The 20914-nt window shown below is 41.9% G+C and overlaps 1 protein-coding gene and 1 long non-coding RNA gene across 2 annotated transcripts; both read left to right on the top strand.

Moving 5' to 3' along the window:
* Positions 1-302: 302 nt before the first annotated feature.
* zfyve16 (zinc finger, FYVE domain containing 16) lies at positions 303-20164 on the top strand. The gene is made up of 18 exons (XM_071465336.1): positions 303-988; positions 5273-5381; positions 5921-7998; positions 8886-8982; positions 13088-13264; positions 13363-13502; positions 13744-13960; positions 14238-14360; positions 14456-14611; positions 14696-14920; positions 15675-15757; positions 16580-16684; positions 16833-16983; positions 17129-17209; positions 17339-17501; positions 18099-18204; positions 18782-18958; positions 19050-20164. The coding sequence occupies exons 2-18, from the start codon at positions 5312-5314 to the stop codon at positions 19206-19208; spliced, it is 4308 nt and encodes a 1435-aa protein (XP_071321437.1). The 5' UTR covers positions 303-988; positions 5273-5311; the 3' UTR covers positions 19209-20164.
* On the top strand, positions 8993-11776 carry LOC139611067 (uncharacterized). Its single transcript, XR_011686245.1, has 2 exons — positions 8993-9888; positions 10101-11776. It is a non-coding gene; the product is annotated as an uncharacterized lncRNA (long non-coding RNA).
* Positions 20165-20914: the final 750 nt, after the last annotated feature.

The following is a 20914-nucleotide window of genomic DNA, read 5'->3' as shown; positions in this document are numbered from 1 at the left end:
TGTTTACATTTTCTCACAGAGTCGCTCTTTGAAACTCTACTTTTAAATAAACCTAAAGCACTATGACAATGCCTGCAGTGTATGAACTGTGCTATACTGAATAAGTAAATTTGCTCTTGCCCTTAGAAGAGTGTGACTACCATTCACACACAGAGGTACTGGGGTTAAGAAAAGTGCACAAGTATTACAAGTACAAGATCATTTATCATTTATCTAAGTAAAAGTACCACTACATTACTGTTAAAATACTCCACAAGCAAAAGAAATTTATCTAAAATCCAATTTAAGTAAGAGATCACAAGTATTATGAGCAAAATGTACTGGTACTTCAAGTATTAAAAGTAAAAAGGCACTTATTCTGTAGAAAAACGTCCTCTGTGACTGATATATTATTATATCTGACCAAGTGGAGATAGTTTTGACTCTAATACACCGTTAGATAGTTTGGTCCAGTGGCTCCCAACTCACTTCTTTGGGCCGAGGTGCCACAAAATGAGAAGATTTAGTAGTACTGACTTTTACACATGCCATTACTGTTTTAACTTTTTTAATTTGTGCATTTACATTTGAAAAAGGGTTTTATTTACTTCTTACAAAACGTAATCTGCAGCCAAACTTTGCAGCATTAAAAAAACTAATTCAAAAGTCATGCATATAATATCATAAACCTTTGAAGAAATGTCTGTGTAATGTGTGTAAAACTTAACATAAAATGAGTGAATTTCTGTCACTTTTCTACCCTGTAATCCCGACTCACTGCCGCGTTTGTGCAGAATAACGACGCGACAGACGGTGAGAGCCTGCGACCTCCCGACGGCGCAGCTCAAGATGGCCGCCTGAGTCTCCGGAGGAGCGAGTCCGACAGCCAGCTACCCCGGCAACTTTCACGGTCTTCTCCGAGAATGAGTCCGCGGTACCGGCCACGTTTGTCGGTGGACCGGCGTTATTGTTGAAGACGACGTCGGAGCTATGGAGTAAAACGGTGCTGGTAAGGAATTCAGAAAGAAAACCAGGTTAACCCACAGTCTGCTAGCTGCATTAGCCGGCGATTAATAATAACTAACAGGCTAACTTTAGCTACACCTGCTACAGGTTTATTACGTTCATACACGGCGACAAACAGCGGTCTGTGTTGTTGACAGTTGGTCGAGCTAAATGTGTTTCTTATGGTGAAATGTTAGCTGCTAACGTTGCTCGCTAACGTCAACGCTTTCATGTGTATTATTAGCTTATCGTCGGGCTATCCAGGTTAGTTAGCTTGTTTGCTAATTTCGTAAAGGTTTTAAAACGGCACAGAGTGGATAACACTTCACCTTCATGCCCAAGAATATCCGCCAAGCTGCCCTTTTTGTGATGTGGGGATTTTTGTGTAATGTGAACGTTAGGTAAAAACGCTCTTTCCATGACGGAAAAATGTGTTAATGTTATGGACACAGATTAATACACAGCTCTGCGTTGGTGCGGTTGCCAGTGAAATCTGTGCCCTGTCAGGTCCTGAGACTGCAGCGGTAAACAGACACCAGATTACACTGGCTGTTCATACTGTCGATAACCTGACCTCATAATATTTAAATAAGTTCACACATTTTGATAGATGTGGCGAGTGATAAAACTGTCAACTTAGAACCACAACACCTCATCTCAATATTTAATCTTTTTTCCAGTTAGTTTAGTGGCCTCACAGCTTTCTCTCTCCTATAAATATATACTCCTACCTGTCACTGAACCCCAGGTTATAGTAGTGTAGTTTTGTTTATTAAAGTCAGAGAAAAACAAGGTGGGAATGCTCAAAATTGTGCTTGTGTTTCCATCCTGTCTGACAAAATAGTTATGGACCCTGTCTTCCTCAAATGTTACTACTACATGATGAGTTGGCCCTATCTTAACTTAAGAAGAGCTTTGTCTATAGGTTGTGGGATGGATAATTAAAATCGAAGATGTAATTTTAGGAAGACCCTCAGCTGCGGTAGACAACTGCTGAGTGCTACATGGTGTGAATCTAGGGCAGCTGTGCCAGTGGTTTTTGTGTAACTCTTGTTTTTTTCTGCTCTATTATCTGCAGCAGAATGGTACTGATGTGGAGTATTACTGGTTTCTTCAGTATTACACAGACCTAAAGCACAGATTTTGATACACATTTTGCCTTTTTCCAGAGACTGTTTTTCAGATTTCATTAATGCAGTCTATGACTTTTGTGTGAAGGCAGTTTCATCTGTGCACTCATCAGTAAAATGGGAAAATTAAATAAAAATGTTGGGCTCAAAGAAAAATAATAGATGATGTTAGAGACACCTCTTAATTCCAGATATAACAGAAATGGCAGATGGCTGTTATTAACAACTGGTAAGTCCTGATCCATGGAAGTGCATATTTTTACTGTGATGTTTAAGTGACTGACTTCCTCATTCCCATCCACATTTAGCCTACATAGTTACCAGTTATTGTTTGACACAGTAGAGGGTTTCTGAGGGAAGTAGGAAAGAATTTGTTTGCTAAATTTACACATCACTGACACACTAACTTGTGGAAAAAGGAGGCGTCTTTAGCTGCCTTTAGTGTCCTTTGTGTTGTGGAGTCACTACAATATGCTTTGTCTTTGTTATCACTCTTGTGGGGGTCTACATCAGCTGATGTCTGCCTGGAAGTCGACAGTACTTCCTCCTATTCCTACTCAGTAATGTAGTGGACAAAGTGATAAAAGAAACAAGCATTTGTACGAGTTGTTTTGATTACATTGATTGCAGGAAAACAAAGAGTGCCATCAGGCATCTGATTAAAATGCTGGACACTTTAAAAGTAATCTGACATAATCCCATTTTGTCCCTGAGGTTACTACAAAATACTTTCCATGGCAATACTCAAACGATGTTGAATCCACATTTAAAGGTTTTAAATTAAACTGCTGATCATTTTTGGAGAGGAGGGTGTTGTTCTCTTCCTTTTTCAAGCACTTCATTTTTAGAAAGTATTTGATGTTTGCCCTCAGTTATTTTCAGCCATACTTGAGATTTGCTTTCTTGGAATTTGACCTGTTTTCATTCTCAGTAATATTAACTGATTTCTGATTTCCTGCTCCATAAATCTGGTTTAGATTTTTTGTAAAGGTGTTGACAGTTTATTTGATCCATGGAGCTTAACTTTAGGAGTGAAGAAGGGCGACAGAGTTAGAGGAAACAATTTGATTTAACATGTCTCATTGTGGGATGATCAGTATCATGCAAAAGTACTGTAGGATGGGGGGCTCCTGTGTTTGCTAGTGATTGAGGCTGAACCTAATGGGAGTGATGCAATTATCAGACTACACTTCCACACACTTGAAGCAATATGAGTGTTGTTATTGTGTTGGCACAGTGCATTATTGCAGCCAGCGACCCACAATACACACTTCTCCCTTTTTGTGAGTCGCTCATGCAGGCTTCTTCCTTTTGCTGTTGCATAGAGGTTGAGTTTAGGACATCCATGACTTACGTATCACATTGTTCTCCCAGTCATGAGGTGACATAACATAGATATTAATATTTCCCTCTGGTAAAAGTTGATTCTCAGTAGTTCTGAGCTTTCTGTAGCTGGCTCAGCCAAACAGCTGCAGGCCATCTGAAATTGGACAGTGTGTCTCCTGTGCAACATGGAGAAGGAAAGTCATGACATTGCCCCCAGGTGGTAGTGTTCAAGCCTCAGTGGAAAAACCCTCAACTTTTTGAAAACAGAGACTCAGTTGAGTTTGTGCTGCAGATTATACAGAATTAAACAATTTCCAAGTTAAAGGTTAATAATCAAAATATGAGCCGTTTTCCTACCAAGCAGAAAAACTGAATTAGTTGGTGTTGACACTGATCACTAATGTATGTGTTGAGTGGTGATAGAAGAAAATCACATGATGCAACACGGCTTGTTTGCTGTGAAACTGGTCTGTGTGAGGAAAATGGTGATGGTCCCTTCTCTGCGCAGGTTATATACTCTTATTTAAAACCAGAGAGCTTGTGTTTTTCAAATTGTATTGTTTTGTCAGCTTTTAAATTTCTGAATAGTCTGTTAATGTATATAAATTAAGCAGTAGGGCTTGTTCTGATGGTAGACTTCTGTGCATGCCGAAGGATGTTTTGCAAAGTTATAAAGTTAGATTCTTTTTCCTGTCAAGAGCAGGGTGATATATCAGTATAGTGTCTATTACATGACACTAGATACTGTCTGTATCAGCTAGCATAACACAGTATCATGATGTAGTTTGAAAGTATTTTCCTGGCCTAAAAGGTTACGTATCAGGTAGATACTATCATTTTCTGGGCTTGTACAGTTCCAGCTGGTTGACATGAAAGCCTCCACATGTCCACATTAGCATTGACTGTTGAAGCACAGTTTTGTTTTGCATAAGATAAGTTTGTTAAGAGTTATTTTCATTATCAATTAATTTGACAATTATATTTTCAATTAAATGTTTAGTTTGTGGAAAAAATGCTTGTTGCAGCTTTGCAGAGCCTAAGGCGAAGTCTTTGTTATATTCAACCAAAACCAAAGATATTCAATTTACAACAAACAACAAAGAAAGGTAGCAGACCCTCTCACCTGAGAAGTAGGAATCAGAGAACGTCTGGCATGTTTTACTAAACTTTTTGATGGATTACCAAAATAGTTGCCGGTTGTTTTCCTGTGGACTAATTATTTCAGCTCCATCATAAACATCACATCCTCTAAAAGTACCTACAACCATCCCAAAAATATGTCCATGCGTGATCTGACGTCATTGTTTACTTGTAGGAGAAACACAGGGTTTGATGAACTTTAATATCTGGCCTAAAATCAAACCCGGAGAAGATGTTATGTTAAGTCTCTTAGGAGCCTCTGTGTCATTTTCAAACTACTCCTAACGCAACACAGTAAATGTTTAGACAGTTTTAAGGTGTGGTTGGTGCCTTGCTCTGCTGTAAAAAAACAAAACCACTGCCACGACCTCCTGCTTTAGTAACTAAATCTGAATGATTTGTTGTTGTCACATTCATGTATTTGCTGCTTCAGTGTTGCTATAATTTGTAATGTTTGACTTAGTGTTATTGTTTGCATTAACCCTTAAAGCTGTTATGCTCTGCTGCTTGTGAGTAAACAAGAAAGTCACAGTGAGTTAATGTGTCAACAAGTGACCTAGATTCTTGCTCCTAAAGATAATTTTTACAGTACCGCCTTAAAAAGCAAAGATAAGAGACTGTAAGCTTATGGTGTTTGCAATGATACTTTCTTTTTGCAGGATTACAACGCATCTTTTTTTTTTTCTGTGTAGGAATTGAAGGGGATTAAAGGCCCTTTGCTTTAACCCAGCATGGACAGCTTCTTCAAGGCAGCTGTATGTGATCTAGACAAACTGCTTGATGACTTTGAGCTCAATACAGGTAAGTTCTCAGGCTGCAACCAATGCCAGTGATTATTTTTTATTAATGATTTACCTTTTTATTATTTTCTCGATGTAATTGATTTTCCCCACAATCAACACACTCGATAGCAGGATCTGTAGATATCCATCAAATAATTTATGAGAATCTGGGAATGGTAAATGCTTGACATATAAAAATTGACATACACAATTATTATCAAAATGGTTGTCTGATTTTTTTTTTGTTTTGTTTTGTTTTGTTTTGTTTTATCAATCGACTACTCAACCATAAATTCACTAATTGTTCCAGCTCAACAAGATGATTCACAGTCAGATTGGATTAATGTCTGATCCATCACTTTTTATGCATAAGCTGGTTTTGTGTTGTTTTTTTTCCCTCTCTAATTTTTTGTGAAGTTGTTTAAATCATTGTGAAAAAGAAATAGAAATTTGGTAGTTCGGTAGTAGTTAATTACTTAAAAGTGGAAGCATAGTGTGATATCTCTATGATCTTTGTGTATCTGAGCTTAACTTATTTTGTTCTTTTTTTGATTCCAGAGGAACTTGATTCCACGTCCGTTTTCCTGAAGCCCTCTGTGTACCCCTTCTCCTCCCTGGGCTCTCAGTGTTTATCGTCCGAGGCGTCCACCGTCCCACCGAGCCTCCCTGACCTCAACTCTCTTCATTATGGTTCTGCCACCAGCTGTCCCGACCGCTCCAGCAGTCACAACCGCAGCACCGATGACAGAGAGGTCAAAGGTCAGCCTCTCACCGGAGTGGACCTTCTCTCTTCGGTGGATCGCGGGCCAGCTAAAAGTTCTGCGCCCCCCTGCCCCGATCGAGCGCTGAAGCCAGTGTGTGACCTTGTGAATGACACGAGCTCTGCCATCCTGGTCAGGGCCAACAGCCACGATGCTTTCAGCGAGCTGGACATGGTGGAGAAGCAAATGCAGGAGGAGGAGACCCTGCTTGTGGACTTTGACGGCCCCGTGGTCACGGAGGAGCAAGGGGGGCTAAGCCAAGGTGATGGCAGTGGGGGCACTAAGGAGGAGCAAGCCTCTGCAGGGAAAGACGAGCTGCTGAGTCTTGATTCCCTTGAGCAGGGTGGCGGATACTCGGCCTCACTCAGTCTGCTGGACGTCATTCTGCCTGCAGCAGTGGAGAGGGGCTGTGAGTCTACAGATGATTCACCATCACCAAGGACTGCTGAGTCAGCTGACACAGAGGAGAGGGACTGTGAGGAGGTGGCTTGTACAAACCGAGTGGTGGATAACTCTTTAGACCTCTGTGAACCAGAGGACACCCTCCCTGCTGAGAGCATTAAAGAATCAACAACAGCCACCTCAGTGAATAAAGAGGACGAGTCACGAGAAGCCTCAGATAAAGGTGAGGCAGAGTCTCCTGCTGGTGACCCGGTGGGCTTATCATGCCTGCCCATAGCCGTGTCCATGTGTGGAGCTCTGGTGAAACCAAAGAGCACAGATGAGTCAGGACAAGCTTCAGAACAATGTGATGAGGCAGATGTGTCTGAGAGCACAGAGGCAGACTCCCTGTCAGCACTGGAGTCCAGGGAGGATGGGTCCTGTTCAAAGGAACCTGTTTACCCGACAGTGTCTGTGTCCCAGCAGGCCGCAGAGGGCAGGCTGTCACCAGAGGGGCAGCATGTGTCCCTTGAACCTGCTTCTGCCGTTCCTTCTGCGGACCACACCTCCTCTGATCGCTCAGAACCCAGCCCTGTTGATCCTCCTGAGTTTGGCTTTGAGTATCTGCCTGAGAGTGACCAGGCTGAGCTGCTGGTTACTGATGAAGAGTTAGATGCATTCCTGCAGGCTCACACAGAGGCAGAGCAAGGCAGAAGTGTCTCTTATTGCAGCAGTTCTGGAGATTGTACTCAACCTAAAAGTCTCTCAGACTCAAATGGGGAAATAGAGCACAGGCTTGTGGAAGAGGAACTGAGAAGCTGTGGTCGAGGTAGACGGGAAGAGCTAGAGGGTCTGGCTTCTCCAGAAAGTGACAGAACAATGTGTGTGTCTGTGGAGGGAAGTTTCAACCCTGGTGCTCCACAACAATCACACGACTCTTGCAGACCTTGCCAAGATGAGCCAGAACTCTCCTCTGGTGTAAGCCATTCTCTGACCAGCAACACTCCCCAGTCCCAGCACAGCAGTAGCCCTGATCAGCAGCCCTCCTATGGAGGTGCAAGACCTAAACAGCTTCACTGCCAAACTGCAAGATCTCCACCAGCAGGGGAAGAAGAAGAAGAAGAAGGGGAGCAGCCTCAGACTGTCAGTGGTTTTTCCAAAGGGCCAAGTTCAGCAGAGGATGAAGAGAGTTCACCCATAAGCCAGAGTCTTACAGAGGAGCATTCCAACATTAGGGATTCAAGCCCTATATACGCCACTCAGGAGCACCAGGATTATAGTGTGGAGTATGATGAACTCTCAGAGCCCCCACCTTACCCTGGGGAGTCACCCACAGATGGTGCCAGGCCAGTGAATTGGAAGAGAGAGGGAGCGGAGGAGCTGGGGAGCAGGCAGCCTGCCTGGGTGCCAGACTCTGAAGCCCCCAACTGTATGAACTGCTACCAGAGGTTCACCTTTACCAAGAGGCGGCATCACTGTCGAGCGTGTGGGAAGGTATGTTAAACAGCCTAGACATGAGAAGCTGGAACAGATATATTTCTGGCATTTTGGCTTGATTATCAGAGTTATTGGTAATTAATTTTGTGTTGATCAACTCACTAGTTGACTGACTAATCCTTGTTCTAAAATACTAGTAGCAGAAACAAAGCTTCAAGGGGAACTGTTAACACAAAATGAAGATGTTAGTTATCTGAATATGTTGAAAACAGTGATAATGCCCATTACGATACATGAGACGGGACCAATAGTCTAAAACCTCAAAATATTCTGTTCAAGAAAAGAAGCAAGAAAAGCAGAAAATCCTCGTATTTAAGAGGCTGTAAATAAAGATGATTTGGCCTTGTTGCTCAAAAAATGACTGAAATGAAACAAGTCAGTTATCAAAATAGTTGTTAATCAATCATGTCAATTGACCAATTGATTAATCTTCTGGCTGAAGCATTTGCAGTAATTTTTAGGAGCCTTAATGTTGTTACTTTAAGAGATTGAATAAACGATTTCCATTAGGAAATTAAAGCGGACGTTCTCATGAACCTTCGTGTTTCAGAGATGGTTAAATAAAACAGATTACCTCCCAGTACCAAATATAGCATAGTGGATCCATGGAAGCGAAGAGCGTGAGTCAGCAGTTCTTTTTCCAGCTCCTCTATAGATCTCCACTGAGCCATGTGTCCTAAAGCTAGCGCTAAGTCCTTTAAAGGCCAGTGATTAAAGCAGCATTAGAGGGGACTGTTAAGGATGTGTTATTGTTCACAGCACGACTGCTGCTACTTAAACAACTAGATAAACATGCTTAGATGTACCGTGCATTCCTGTACCTTTGGTCCTAGTTATGAGGATTTACTGTCCATGTCTCTTTCATCCTCTCTCCTCTGTGGCAGGTTTACTGCGCTGTGTGCTGCACCAGGAAGTGTAAGCTCAAGTACCTGGAGAAAGAGGCTCGCGTGTGTGTCATCTGCTTTGATACCATACACCGAGGTAAGGCCCTAGTTCTCTCTGACTGGAGATCTGGTTCAGCCACAGAAGTTTCACTTCATATACAAGAGAAAAAACTAGTTCCTAATCGATACCCAGATATGATCTCAGCATCTTACAAGGAAAATCACAGTGAATCACAGTATGATTGTTGACAGAAGGGCGTTGTCATTCAGGGGTTGCCTGATGGTTGATGATCATTTCAAGAGAAAAAGCTTTTTTCTGAGTTCTGATCAGTTGTATACTATTGATAAACCCCTGAAATGGGACAACTCTGTTGTGTATGCTCAGTTTCTAAATCTCTGTGGGACACATGGCATTAGAAGGCTGTGATTTATTATTATTTTTTATATTTGGATTAAAATAGTCACAGAATTTCAATGATTTGCCTCCATTGTAAACACACAGCATGTTCCTCCTTTTCTGGAGTGTTTTGCTCACTAATAGAGGATCACTAGTGTGTAAACAGAAGGAAGAAACACAGTTTTTGAGGTGGAAGATCCGGTAGATCAGTAAATAAAGTTCTTGTCAGTGTATATACAAAACCTTGGGTTACATGACTGAAAGCGTTTTTGTTGAACCTAATTGATTGAGAACATGCGCTTAATCTATATAATGACATTTTAAAGCTGCAGTAATCACTATTTTCATATCAACAGATCAAATTAAACTGTAAAGTGAAAGGTGTTGATTTTACTGAGCTACAGAGATTTGTCACCAAACTTCACTCGACTATTTGATTTCACAGTCTGTAATTTTACAGTTTTGGTTCAGTTTCACTGCTCTCGTCAACGTTGTTTGCAGCAGCAGCTGCTTCCTGCAAAAACAGCTCTGTTAAAACCACTAGTCCAGCACCAAACAGCAGTTTGTGAGGACAAAAGGTGGATACAAATGAGACTCCAAATTAGTGTTAACAAATGCTAATACATTTGTTGTAACAACTTTAGAAGCTGATGCTATATCAATGTTGTGTTTATAGTGTGGATTCAATTCTCCCAAGTAGCCAAAAAATTATAGTTATAGCAGCTTTAATATTTCACACTTGTCTAGGTTGTACTGTTTCCGTATGGTGGTTCAGTTTAACAGGATGCTATTAGTTTGAGCTTTTCATTCCCTCTCAGGAACAGACAAAACCTTCAAGTCACCATTAAAACTTAAAGTAGCTATTTGTATGTTTAGCTATTGCTACATAGCTGATGTTAGAATTAACAGCTGTTTACTTACCTACAACACAGTGAGTTCAGTATCAAACTAATTCACTAGTTGTCATTAAAACTTAACATAACTTCACACTAACATTTTCATCGTGCAGTTGATGAATATTTAAGGCGTAAAACAAAAAATGTTCTGTACAAAATGGCTCAGGGGCTTTCACTCTCATGTCCCTCTGAACATTATTAAAAATTTAAACATTCATATAAAAAATTGTCTTCTCACTTCAAGAACATTATGTTTAAAATAATGTAAAATCAGATGTCTTGTTTCTGTTTCTTTAGTTTAAGTCTCTGCCTTGATGACAAAAGGCATGAGAGGCACCTTTTTATAGTTAAAGACTGCAGCATGGACACGGAGAGGGAGACAGGAGGGGGGAGGTGGAAGGAGAGGGCAGGAGGAGAGGGAGGAGAGTTATAGCAGGACACTGGCATTTGTCCTTGATTGTGTGTGTGATACAGGAGCCGCCTAACGCAGTAGACATGTGATGCTCACACTCTGTCTAAATTAAGAAGAAAGAGGTGATCCACTTTTAGTGGCCGACGGATGCTCGAGCAGCGTGATGCGATCCTTCTCTCCTCTCCGTCACCTCCTCCTTTCCTTCCCTCCCTCTCTCCTCTTTGCTCTCCATCTCTCATATCAGTATGGTGAGCTGCATGTGAGGCTCACCGTACGCACCCCAGCCTAGAGCTAACAGGCTATCATGGCTAACAACAGACATAGACTCATGGAGATAAGCGAGGAGCCGTGATGCGAGTGTCTAAAGTCAGACTCAGACTCATGGTGATTTGGACTGGTTGAGTTTTAGCAGAGGGGATGATGAGGATGAGGTAAGATGCATTGACTTCCTGATAAGTAGGCTGTTGTTATTGTGTTGCGATTGTGTACTGCTAATGTTTTGCTAGTTTGTTGTAGTGTTTATAGTCAATGCAGAACATGTGATTCACCATTTTGACCGATTTTAAAGAGGAGTATTTGTGTCTGTTAGTGTGACATGTAAAATGAGGTCACTAATGTATTTTTACTTGTACTTGAAGTAATTTGCCTCAAGCCCTGGATGACTTTTTGTGCCTTGTCATCCTTTCCTAGCAAAACAAGGTGAAACAGCTCTTCTCATGGTGACGCTGTGTGACTGACAAGGGACTTTTTTTCCATTAACAAGGGTCTGAATACTTGTAATGTCTTTGCGGTGGGCTTCTTTCCTCCTGATGTGGTTGTGCTCCTGTGCTTCTGTAAGCCACATTGTGGTTGTTGTCAGTGCACACCAGATCAATAAAAGCCTATGATGCTTAATCAATATAATGTAGACGTGTGCCACATCAGCATTTTCTGGGAATGCAAGTGGAAAAGCCTTCCAGTCGTAACCAGCTTTCCTGGAAGTAACCGCTCATGTCTGTTCTGTTTGCAGTAACTTTCATTCATCTGCACTAATGTCAGTTTTCAACAAGCTTCTACACAGACGTTAATTAAAATGTTAATTGTCTCTGATTTGATCTGAGATAATTGCTTCTTTTCTAAATCTGTGACAGTGAATTGCAGCTCTCATTGTAACACAGCGGTGTGCACTGTTGAGCTGTTATTGTCACACTCATGTTCCTGCTTGTTTCTGTCTGAGCTGATATTACAATATAATCCTCATCATCAGCTGCCTCAGACGCACCTTCGGCACTCAGAGTTTCTGTCATCAAAACCCTCCAATATCAAAAAGCAGAAACATAAACACACATCTTTATCATTGTCTGTGCTAATTTCTAATATAATTGTCTAATTTCTAATGCCAAAAACACTCTTCATACCTTCATACCTACGAACATGAAGGCGTTAGAAGAACTGTGATTTTCAACAATGTTGTAAAGTTGACACCAGAGAACTTTTAAAAACAAATAATTTTAATAGTCAATAGAAGGAAGGTCTGAGGAATAAGATATAATAATTGTCCTGGGTCTCTAAAGAACTGAGCTCTCTGTTTGAGGGTAAAGCCTGTAGCCTACATAAAAACAGTACTGTAGTATCACTCATACTACTATGCTGCATTAAGCTTATTTCACCACTAGAGGGTAGGATATAGATTTTAAAACAACAGCTGCTACAACAATTTTTCAAGTTGTTTACGGCTAACATGTCAGCAAACACTACTGTGTTTCATACACATCCGGCAGGATGTGGGGAGTTTATCTCCCCACCTGTTGCACAGTGTAAGACTGGACTGTCTAAACTTAGAGCTGCTGCACATGGTTTTAGAACAGCAGGAGAGGCAGAGCAACAAAACTACAGAAACCCATCTGTAACTACAGAGCTGGTCATTATTTGAGTTTTTTAAGCTTTTTTAAAACTTTATTTATTTGGCAGTTGTTCAGTCATAAACCAAAGTGTTGAACAAATTTTGATTTTGATGATGACTAAAGCTGTTACAGTTCATCCTGAATGAATGTGTGAAGTAAATATTGTGGTAACTCACAAGTGTCAGCCTCAACTGACAGGAAAGGAGAAGTCGGAGGATAGAGATCAGCAGGATACATCATCTGGAAACCATCAATGTCTGTACACAGTTTTGTGCCTGTCCAACCAGTAGAGATAATTTACATGATGAGTGAACACATTGACCAGTTGGTGGATGAATATCTGAACCAAATTTTATGGCAATTTCTCCAATAGTTATTGAGATATTTTACTAAAACAGAAATGTCAACCTCATGCTGGCACTAGAGTAAAAGTCATTAGGCTTCATCATCTAAGCTCCTTGAATGTCCTCTGAGTGATCAGCTCACATTATCCTGAGACCCATTCCACAAGCGTGGCTGCTAAAAATCAGTGAAGTGGAGAGCACCACCACTGCGACTGATATCTGAGTCAGATTAAAATGAACACACCTCTAATGACATCTCTCTCCTTGTAGCCCAGGCCCTGGAGCGGATGATGAGTCCTACGGGTCCCAGCCCAAACCCCAACGTCCCATCTGAGTACTGCAGCACCATCCCCCCTTTGCAGCAGGCTCGTGCTGCCGGAACGCTAAACTCACCTCCACCCACCGTCATGGTGCCTGTGTCCGTTCTCAAAAACCCAAACAACGACAGTACGATCACTCTTACATACTGTACAGTCTGCACTTTGTTGTTTAGTTTGTTTTCCTGCACAGTGTCCTTGAAAAGGCCGTTGTCCGTGTGTTGTCAGGTTGTCCTCGCGAACAGAAGCGCGTGTGGTTCGCTGATGGCATCTTGCCCAACGGAGAGGTGGCAGACACAACCAAGCTGTCGGTGACGAGCCGCAGGAGCTCCCAGGAGTTCAGTGGTGTCACTCCAGACCAAACAACAGTAAGACGTGTTTACTGTCCACTCAGCCAAGCTACAGGGAAACAGTAGACTCCAGTACACATCAAATCCATGAGTTTAAGCCACTGTTTATATCTAGCTAGAGACCTTAGTGGGGATGAGTCACAGTGGCCATAATATGGTTATAGATTATAAATATTTCAGTACTGTGAGCAGTAAAAGTGACTCTGTCCATTGGAGTTTAATAGGGATGGTAGCACAGTGACTGACCCTCTCATTTCAGCCTGACCCAGCAGGGTCAGAGGTTGGAGTTGGTGGTTCCCCAACCCCCGAAGTTTGTGGAGCTGCAGAGGTGGTTCGACCTCCGGTGTCTGGACCCTGGGATTACGCCCTGCTCTCTGGAATCGGCTCCTCAGTTAAGAGGGTCCCCAGTCTGCTGCCCGACAACGAGGATGAGCTCCCGCCCCTGCTCATCACCACCGGCGAGGATGACGGAGGAGGTGTGTGTCTACTCGAGTGTATTTGCATGATTTCAGTGGTTAAACACCACTTTCAGACAAGCATCTCTTTCTGTAATGTGTTGACCGTTGAACATGTTGGTCTCATGTCTGAATAAGCATCCCAGACAATACAACAACAGACCTGTGACATTTCTGACGCTTTCAGCACCGTCTGAATTTAATGTCACATTAAAGTAAAGGCCACAGCACAAAGTTAAGTCTAACACTATATAAACATGTAACCGGACATGTACCCTGTCTGCTCTTTCCTGTTCAGATGTTTTGGTTGAGGAAAGTCCCGCCCCCTGCCAGATTCTGCACTTATTAGAGGAAGGAGGACCCCGACCGCTGACATTTGTTCTGAACGCAAACCTGCTAATCAACGTCAAACTGGTGACATGTGAGTAGAATATATCTCAGATCTTGGGTTTTCTTCAGATGTGTTAAACATACAGACCCAGCCCTGATGAACTGTGCGTTTGTTTTATCTATCAGACTCCGGGCGGCAGTGCTGGTGCTTTGGTTCTAATGGTCTGCAGGCTCTGGGGCAGAGAGAGGTGGTGTTTTTGTTGGAGTGTTTGCCAGAGGAAAAAACTCTTCCAAAAGACCTCTTCACTCTCTATCTCACCATTTACCAAGATGCCCAGAAAGGTAAACAGCACGTACCATACAGACCATTTATTTCCCTCAATAGCAGAATTTTATACTAATGAAAGAATCATTATTCTGTTACAGGGAAGTTTTTGGAGGAGCTGGATAACGTGACGTTCACCAGCAGTTTCCTGGGAAGTAAGGATCACGCTGGGATGCTCTTCTTCTCTCCCACCTGTCAGCCTCTAGATGGCCTCACTCTCCCTCCTCAGTCCTTCCTGTTTGGCCTCCTCATCCAGAAACTGGAGGTGCCCTGGGCCAAAGTCTTTCCACTGCGGCTGCTTCTTCGGCTTGGAGCTGAATACAGTGGTGTGTAGCTCTCTGTGGTTTAATGTCTGTATCAACTGTTTGTCTGAACTTATTAAAGCTGAGACGATGAGTTGATTAAGAAATTGTTCTTTGTCAATTTCAGTTTTCATCTTTATTTTGAACAAGCACATAGTTGGACATGTTATACAGCAGAACTGGATTTTCCTATCACATGGAAAAAACTAACGACAACAACTTTATATTCCTACTTCTAATCTTTATATTTATAAAAGTATTTTCAATTCTTTTATATATTACAATGCAGTACATTTAAAGGTATTAACAACAAAACATTAAAACTACAGTTCAACAACAACATCAACAGTATTTTGCAAAAAGGAAGGAAGTTGATCACAACTGATCAGTGACAATAATAAGTTAAAATAATGATAGCAGTAGCATTGAACAGTAGCAGTTATTGATTAAGTAATTTTCCAGGTTAAAATGCTAAACATCATGTTATGTGATAATAAACTGAATCATCTTTAGGTTTGAACTGTTGGTCGGAAAAATGAAAGCATTTTAAAGACGCCAAATTGAGCAGGTCGCAGGTCTAAAAATGATTTTAAGAGAAACGTAATCTGTCAATGCTAAAAGTATTTTTCTTGTTTCTGTTTTATGGATTGTGTCTTTGAAGCAAACCTTGTAAATTATTGTATTTAAATAAGTCATTATGTTGTTTGTAGGCTGCAGGTTGATGCAGTGTTCTATGGTTTATGTAGTGATAACTTACTAAATCTTCTCTCTTTCTCAGTGTATCCCACTACATTGACCAGTGTCCGTTTTCGGGACTCTGTGTATCGAGAGACAGGACACACCATTATGAATTTACTGGCTGTAAGTATGACAACACAACCAGATGCAGTAGACGCCTTTGTTGTTGTCAGTAGTAGTGTTTCTATCCACCTGTTTGCACATAAAAAACGTCAGTGAAGAGTCATCAATAGAAGCAAAATGTGACCAAGTCCAATGAAAACGGTGACTAATAAAATAGAAGAAGAATGTAACGTTCACTGAGGAAAAAAGCAGATGTGTGTGGAGTGATGATGAGGAGGCTGGAACCTTCCTCACAGTAACACAAACAGAAACAAATAGAAATGTCAGATTTAAATCATGTTTCCATTTATTTTAAGTTTTACTGTCTGCAGCTCTTTAAATGACGTCCTCTCGTGTCGTCTTCTTCTGTAGTAGTTTAATGGCAGCGACTGTAGAATCAGCTCCAGCAGCTGTTTATCTCGATGCTCCCAATTCCTAATATTCACAGATGGAAAAGAACATAACTGTTCTTTTTTTGTTGTTGTTTTGTGTTAATTCTGTTAAATTTTGCACAACATTTGAATGTAAACCTCACTGAGGACAACTGTTCTTAATCCATTTGGCACCACATTTTTTAAATTAAGTTACTGAGGTGGTCCTGTCTGCTGTTAATCATTCCCTTAAATCAGGTTATTTCCCAAATGGCACAGAGGACTGTCAAAGTGATCAGCTGGCTCCACAGATGAGGTTTTGTGGATTCTGTGATTGCTTCAAGGATCAGTTTTGAGTTCCAGCAGTAACAGCAGCAGATGCACGTTGTTGGCTGTTGCATGCAGACATGAAAACTGTTGGATTTTTACTTTTCAGATGTGATTCAGTGGCTCTGAACTGTTTTTCCCACAGGACCTGAGGAACTACCAGTACAGTCTGTCAGTCGTGGAGGGGCTGAGGATCCACATGGAGATGGGCCACAGTTACATCAACATTCCCAAAAGTAGCTTCAATGAGGTAAGTAAGAAAAGGCTGGATGTGACGATCAGCACCATCCTCATCTAACAGGGACAAGAAAGAAGACTTCAGTTTAACATGTCTTTACAGAAGAAATAAAACAAGACCCTGGCAGACACAACAATGTGGAGTTTTCTCTGTTCCACAGATGCAGAAGGTGGTGAATGCGTCCAATGAGCACGTCATCAGCATCGGAGCAAGTTTCAGCTCGGAGGCCGACTCTCACCTGGTGTGTTTCCAGAATGAGGAGGGAAACTATCAGACGCAGGCGAACAGCATGCCTGGGAAGACCCGCACAGGTGAGAGTCTTTATAAATGCTGCTTACTCCTCCGTCTCCTGTTTGTATCAAAATAAAAAAGGGACGAGTTAGCACAATATCAATGTTGAGATCCTGTTTATGTTGCGTAGATAGTTAACTTGTACTGGTCTGTGTTGTGTTGCAGTGACCGGGGCCAGTTTTGTGGTTTTCAATGGAGCACTGAAGGCATCGTCAGGCTTCATCGCTAAGTCCAGCATTGTCGAAGGTAACACTGAGTCTCATGTCATTGTATCAAAGCTGTGAAAGAAGCTTGTATATAATGACCTGTCTAATACATGTTGTACAACACTTGACTGTTGTTGGACAATAATGGGACTTTGTCTTTGTGTGTCAGACGGGTTGATGATTCAAATCCCTCCAGAGACCATGGAGTCTCTGCGCTCCGCCCTGAGGGAGCAGACAGACTTCCACATCCCCTGCGGCAGGAACGACGGAGGGGAGCTCCGAGAAAACGTCACTGTCCGCTGGGTTGACTGGAGTTCACCCGTCAACACAGGGTAACGGCACTGCACTCAGTACACACACACACACACACACACACAACTGTTTACACACTGTTGTGTAATCTGTCCACCGCTGACTCACAACTATCACGGCACACAGTAATTGTCTGTAGTGGTAGAATTTATTTTCTTGAGTTTGTCAAAGAGCAGGAGCAGCTTTCTCTTCTCAAACAGAAATATTGTTTTTATTTTATTTTTTTTTAACCTTAAGGCACTGCACATAGATTTCACATTAAAAGCTTTCCTGTGGCTCAAAGAGCATAATCTCTTCCTTACCTGTATGTCTGTTAGGATTTTATTTTGAAACATTTGCAGGAAGTGTTCAGTTTGACTGACTTAATCTAACTTAAAATTGATGCAAAAAAAACTGCAGAAGTGATCAGAATTTGTGAAGGAAACAGTATTTGTGTTGAAAAGAGAAACTTGGAGCAGCAAAGTTGAGAGTGTGACATCACTCTGTGGTTGTGCTGATAAATTAGGACATAATAGGACAGATAAAATAAATCCTGAGCAGGCCCAGACTCTTGTTTGAATACCAGTTTTTAATTTGAGAATTTACATTATCTGTAATGTCATTTTGTTCCTCTGCAGCAAAGCTAGTGGAGTTGATGCGAGACCACTGGATGGAGTCTGCAGTGTGAGGATGCAGCAGGACGCAGAGTTCGAGTCAGACGGTCGCACCATCAGATGCACTGAGGTGAATTTCATTTACAGTTTTCTCTCCTGTCTCACCCCCTCTGTGCACCAGGCAGGGGTCAAGTTTCCAGCCTGAGGTTTTGAAATGATACCAAAAACAGCAGGTTCTGTCTGAGGACCTCAGGTTTTGCACAGGTTGGTAGAGGGAGAAAAGCAGATTTTAATGAAGTAAGTGAATTCTGTAGTAGTCTGAGTTTAATAAATTTTAGTGTTCAGGTGACAAATTCCTATTTTAATGTAAAATAAAAATGTTGAATATGAATTTATCTCAAACTACATTTGGTTTGGTTCTTTTTTAGTGTAAAAACTTTTATTTTATTGTAACTTATGTCTATAAAATTATGATCAAATAACAAATCATAATGATTCCTCAACAACCTGCATACTGTCATCTGAAATCATAATTATATCAGCACTAAAAAATGTGTTGGTCATGATCCAGCTAATTGTCTGACAACAGTTAAACCAGCTTTGAAGAACAAAAAAATATCATTGGACATTATAATCTGGATGACTGGGTTATCCAGGTATGAAGAACGAGGCCCAGGTGTGTGACCTCACCTGAATGTCTCCCCCAGGTGTTCTATCAGCTGAAGAGTCCTGACTGCAGCCTCGCGTCGGTGCTGTCGTCCTGCAGCATGTTTCAGAAGGAGATGGCTTTGGCCGCCTGCAGCGCTCTGACTCCTCACCTCGTCGTTCTCACCTCCAGTGGCATCAACTGCATCACTCTCCGCATCTCCACACAGGCTGATATGGTACAAAACAACGTTTGTAGCACAGAACAGTGTTTGAAGTATCTTCTGTTCTGTTAAAATAAGGTGTGAGAATCTGTTTGCTTGCTCTCAGGTGGAGTACCAGGCTGGCTCTGGAGGCAGACTCCTCCCTCAGCGCTACATGAACGAGCTGGACAGCGCTCTGATCCCCGTCATCCATGGAGGTAGCGCCAGTGTACCACAGACTGCCATGGACATGGAGTTCATCTTCTACATCACACACACTATGTAACGCACATGCAGACCACGTCACACTCGAAGTATTACTTAACAGATGGCGGTTGAGCACAGAGAGGGAAGCTGTTGATCGCAGCAGGACGTGCTAATGCAACAGCTAACGGTGCGCTGTCGGACTTGCACGGAGGACACATCGCCGCTGGCACAACATTCCCACTCTGAGGTCAGAGATGTGAACTGATATGGAACCGGCGTATGTTTGTGCGTTTCGTGCTCACCAAAGTTGCTTTAATACAAGAAGCCAAACACTAAACAAGGAACATGACAACACGACCAAATACAAGCAAACTCTTGAAAGCGTTTTCCTCGGCTCTGCCTTCCAGGCTCCCCGCTGGCCCCCGTCGGCTCGGAGCGCCTCAGTGAATGTTTCCCAAGGACACTCTATGGAAATGTCTCTCATGTGGATGTATTTATTATATTTTAATATGAGCTTATTGGTTGAAATTACTGACTGCAGTATTCAGCACTCGAGATGTGACTCATACGATCAGGTGCTACTGTTCCATGCGTAGCTGGTCCGTTCTAAAATAATGTGCATTACAGGAATGAAAACAAAGTGCATCTCCTGTCATCTCGAGATGCTGTGACCTGAGCTCACCTGCTGCACAGGTAACAATGGGCCTCATGCAAAAACCTTTTTCTATTCTTACCCTAAACTTCAGATTTTTTTTCTACTGAGGTTTGCTCGTACGAGTGTTCAAGTCAGAAGGTTTATCAGATGTCGAGCTTTGCACAGCTGTTTGGAACAGTCTGGACAGTCATCAGGCAGCAATCATTTTAACTCTTCTACAGTACAAAGTCTTCTACCAGGAATTTGACCAATGCAGAAAAGTTTTAGGCAGATTTATCTCTTCTGTTGAATTTTCCTGCCACTCTCATTCAGATGAACGAGGGGCCTGTGGGCAAGTTTGATTCTCAAAATTAACATCCAACAGTAAAAAGAAAGAAGTTCCCACTGCATGGTTTTAAGTCTGTAAGGAAATCAGCAGCCATATTGGAAAACCCAGAGCGACTAGAAAATACTGATACAGCTGCCAGTCACCTGTTGTCTGTGACAGAAATCTTCTGACATGAAGCTAGATGCTAAAAGAACAGTCTGTGATTAAGTTGGGAGGAGGTCAGTGGGACGTGATGTGGCTGTTTATACATCAGGTGATTTCATTCTGTCAGGTGTCAGAACAGAGGACGCTCTCCTTGTTGTCAAACCTGTCAATAAATTGGCAGCCGTGACAGTAATATGGTCAAAAGAATAATTAATAACTCAGCATGAAATTTATTTTAGTTTGTATCAGTGACTTATTTAGACTTCAAATTCATTCATTCATCGAGATATTTATAATTCTTAATGAAAACTGTGCATTTCCATTGTAACTAGGAGAAAATTAGAGTGTTGTGGTCAGTAAAAGTCAGAATATACGGGTGCATTACTCGTACATGCTGCTTCAGAACAAATCTGTTGATGTGAGCGGTTCCTGCATGAGGCCCAGTGTGTGTCAGTAACAGGTTTTGTGTTCAGGTGTAGTTCTGGTTCTGGGGTTTACCACCGGCTCCTCACCAGAGACTAAGTGTGACCGACAAGTTGGTTCTCAGCCATTTGGAGCTTCCACTTCATCCACAAGTTATTTTGCTAAAAACTGAATGTGACTGGTTTGTTTCAGAGTTTCAGTCATTCTGATGGTCCGATGACAGATCCTGTCGTGT

Source organism: Trachinotus anak, unplaced genomic scaffold (assembly GCF_046630095.1).
Source record: "Trachinotus anak isolate AG129_WGS33_773 ecotype Australia unplaced genomic scaffold, CSIRO_AGI_Tana_v1 ptg000028l, whole genome shotgun sequence".
Taxonomy (NCBI): domain Eukaryota; kingdom Metazoa; phylum Chordata; class Actinopteri; order Carangiformes; family Carangidae; genus Trachinotus; species Trachinotus anak.
This window is presented reverse-complemented; position numbering and strand designations above follow the sequence as displayed.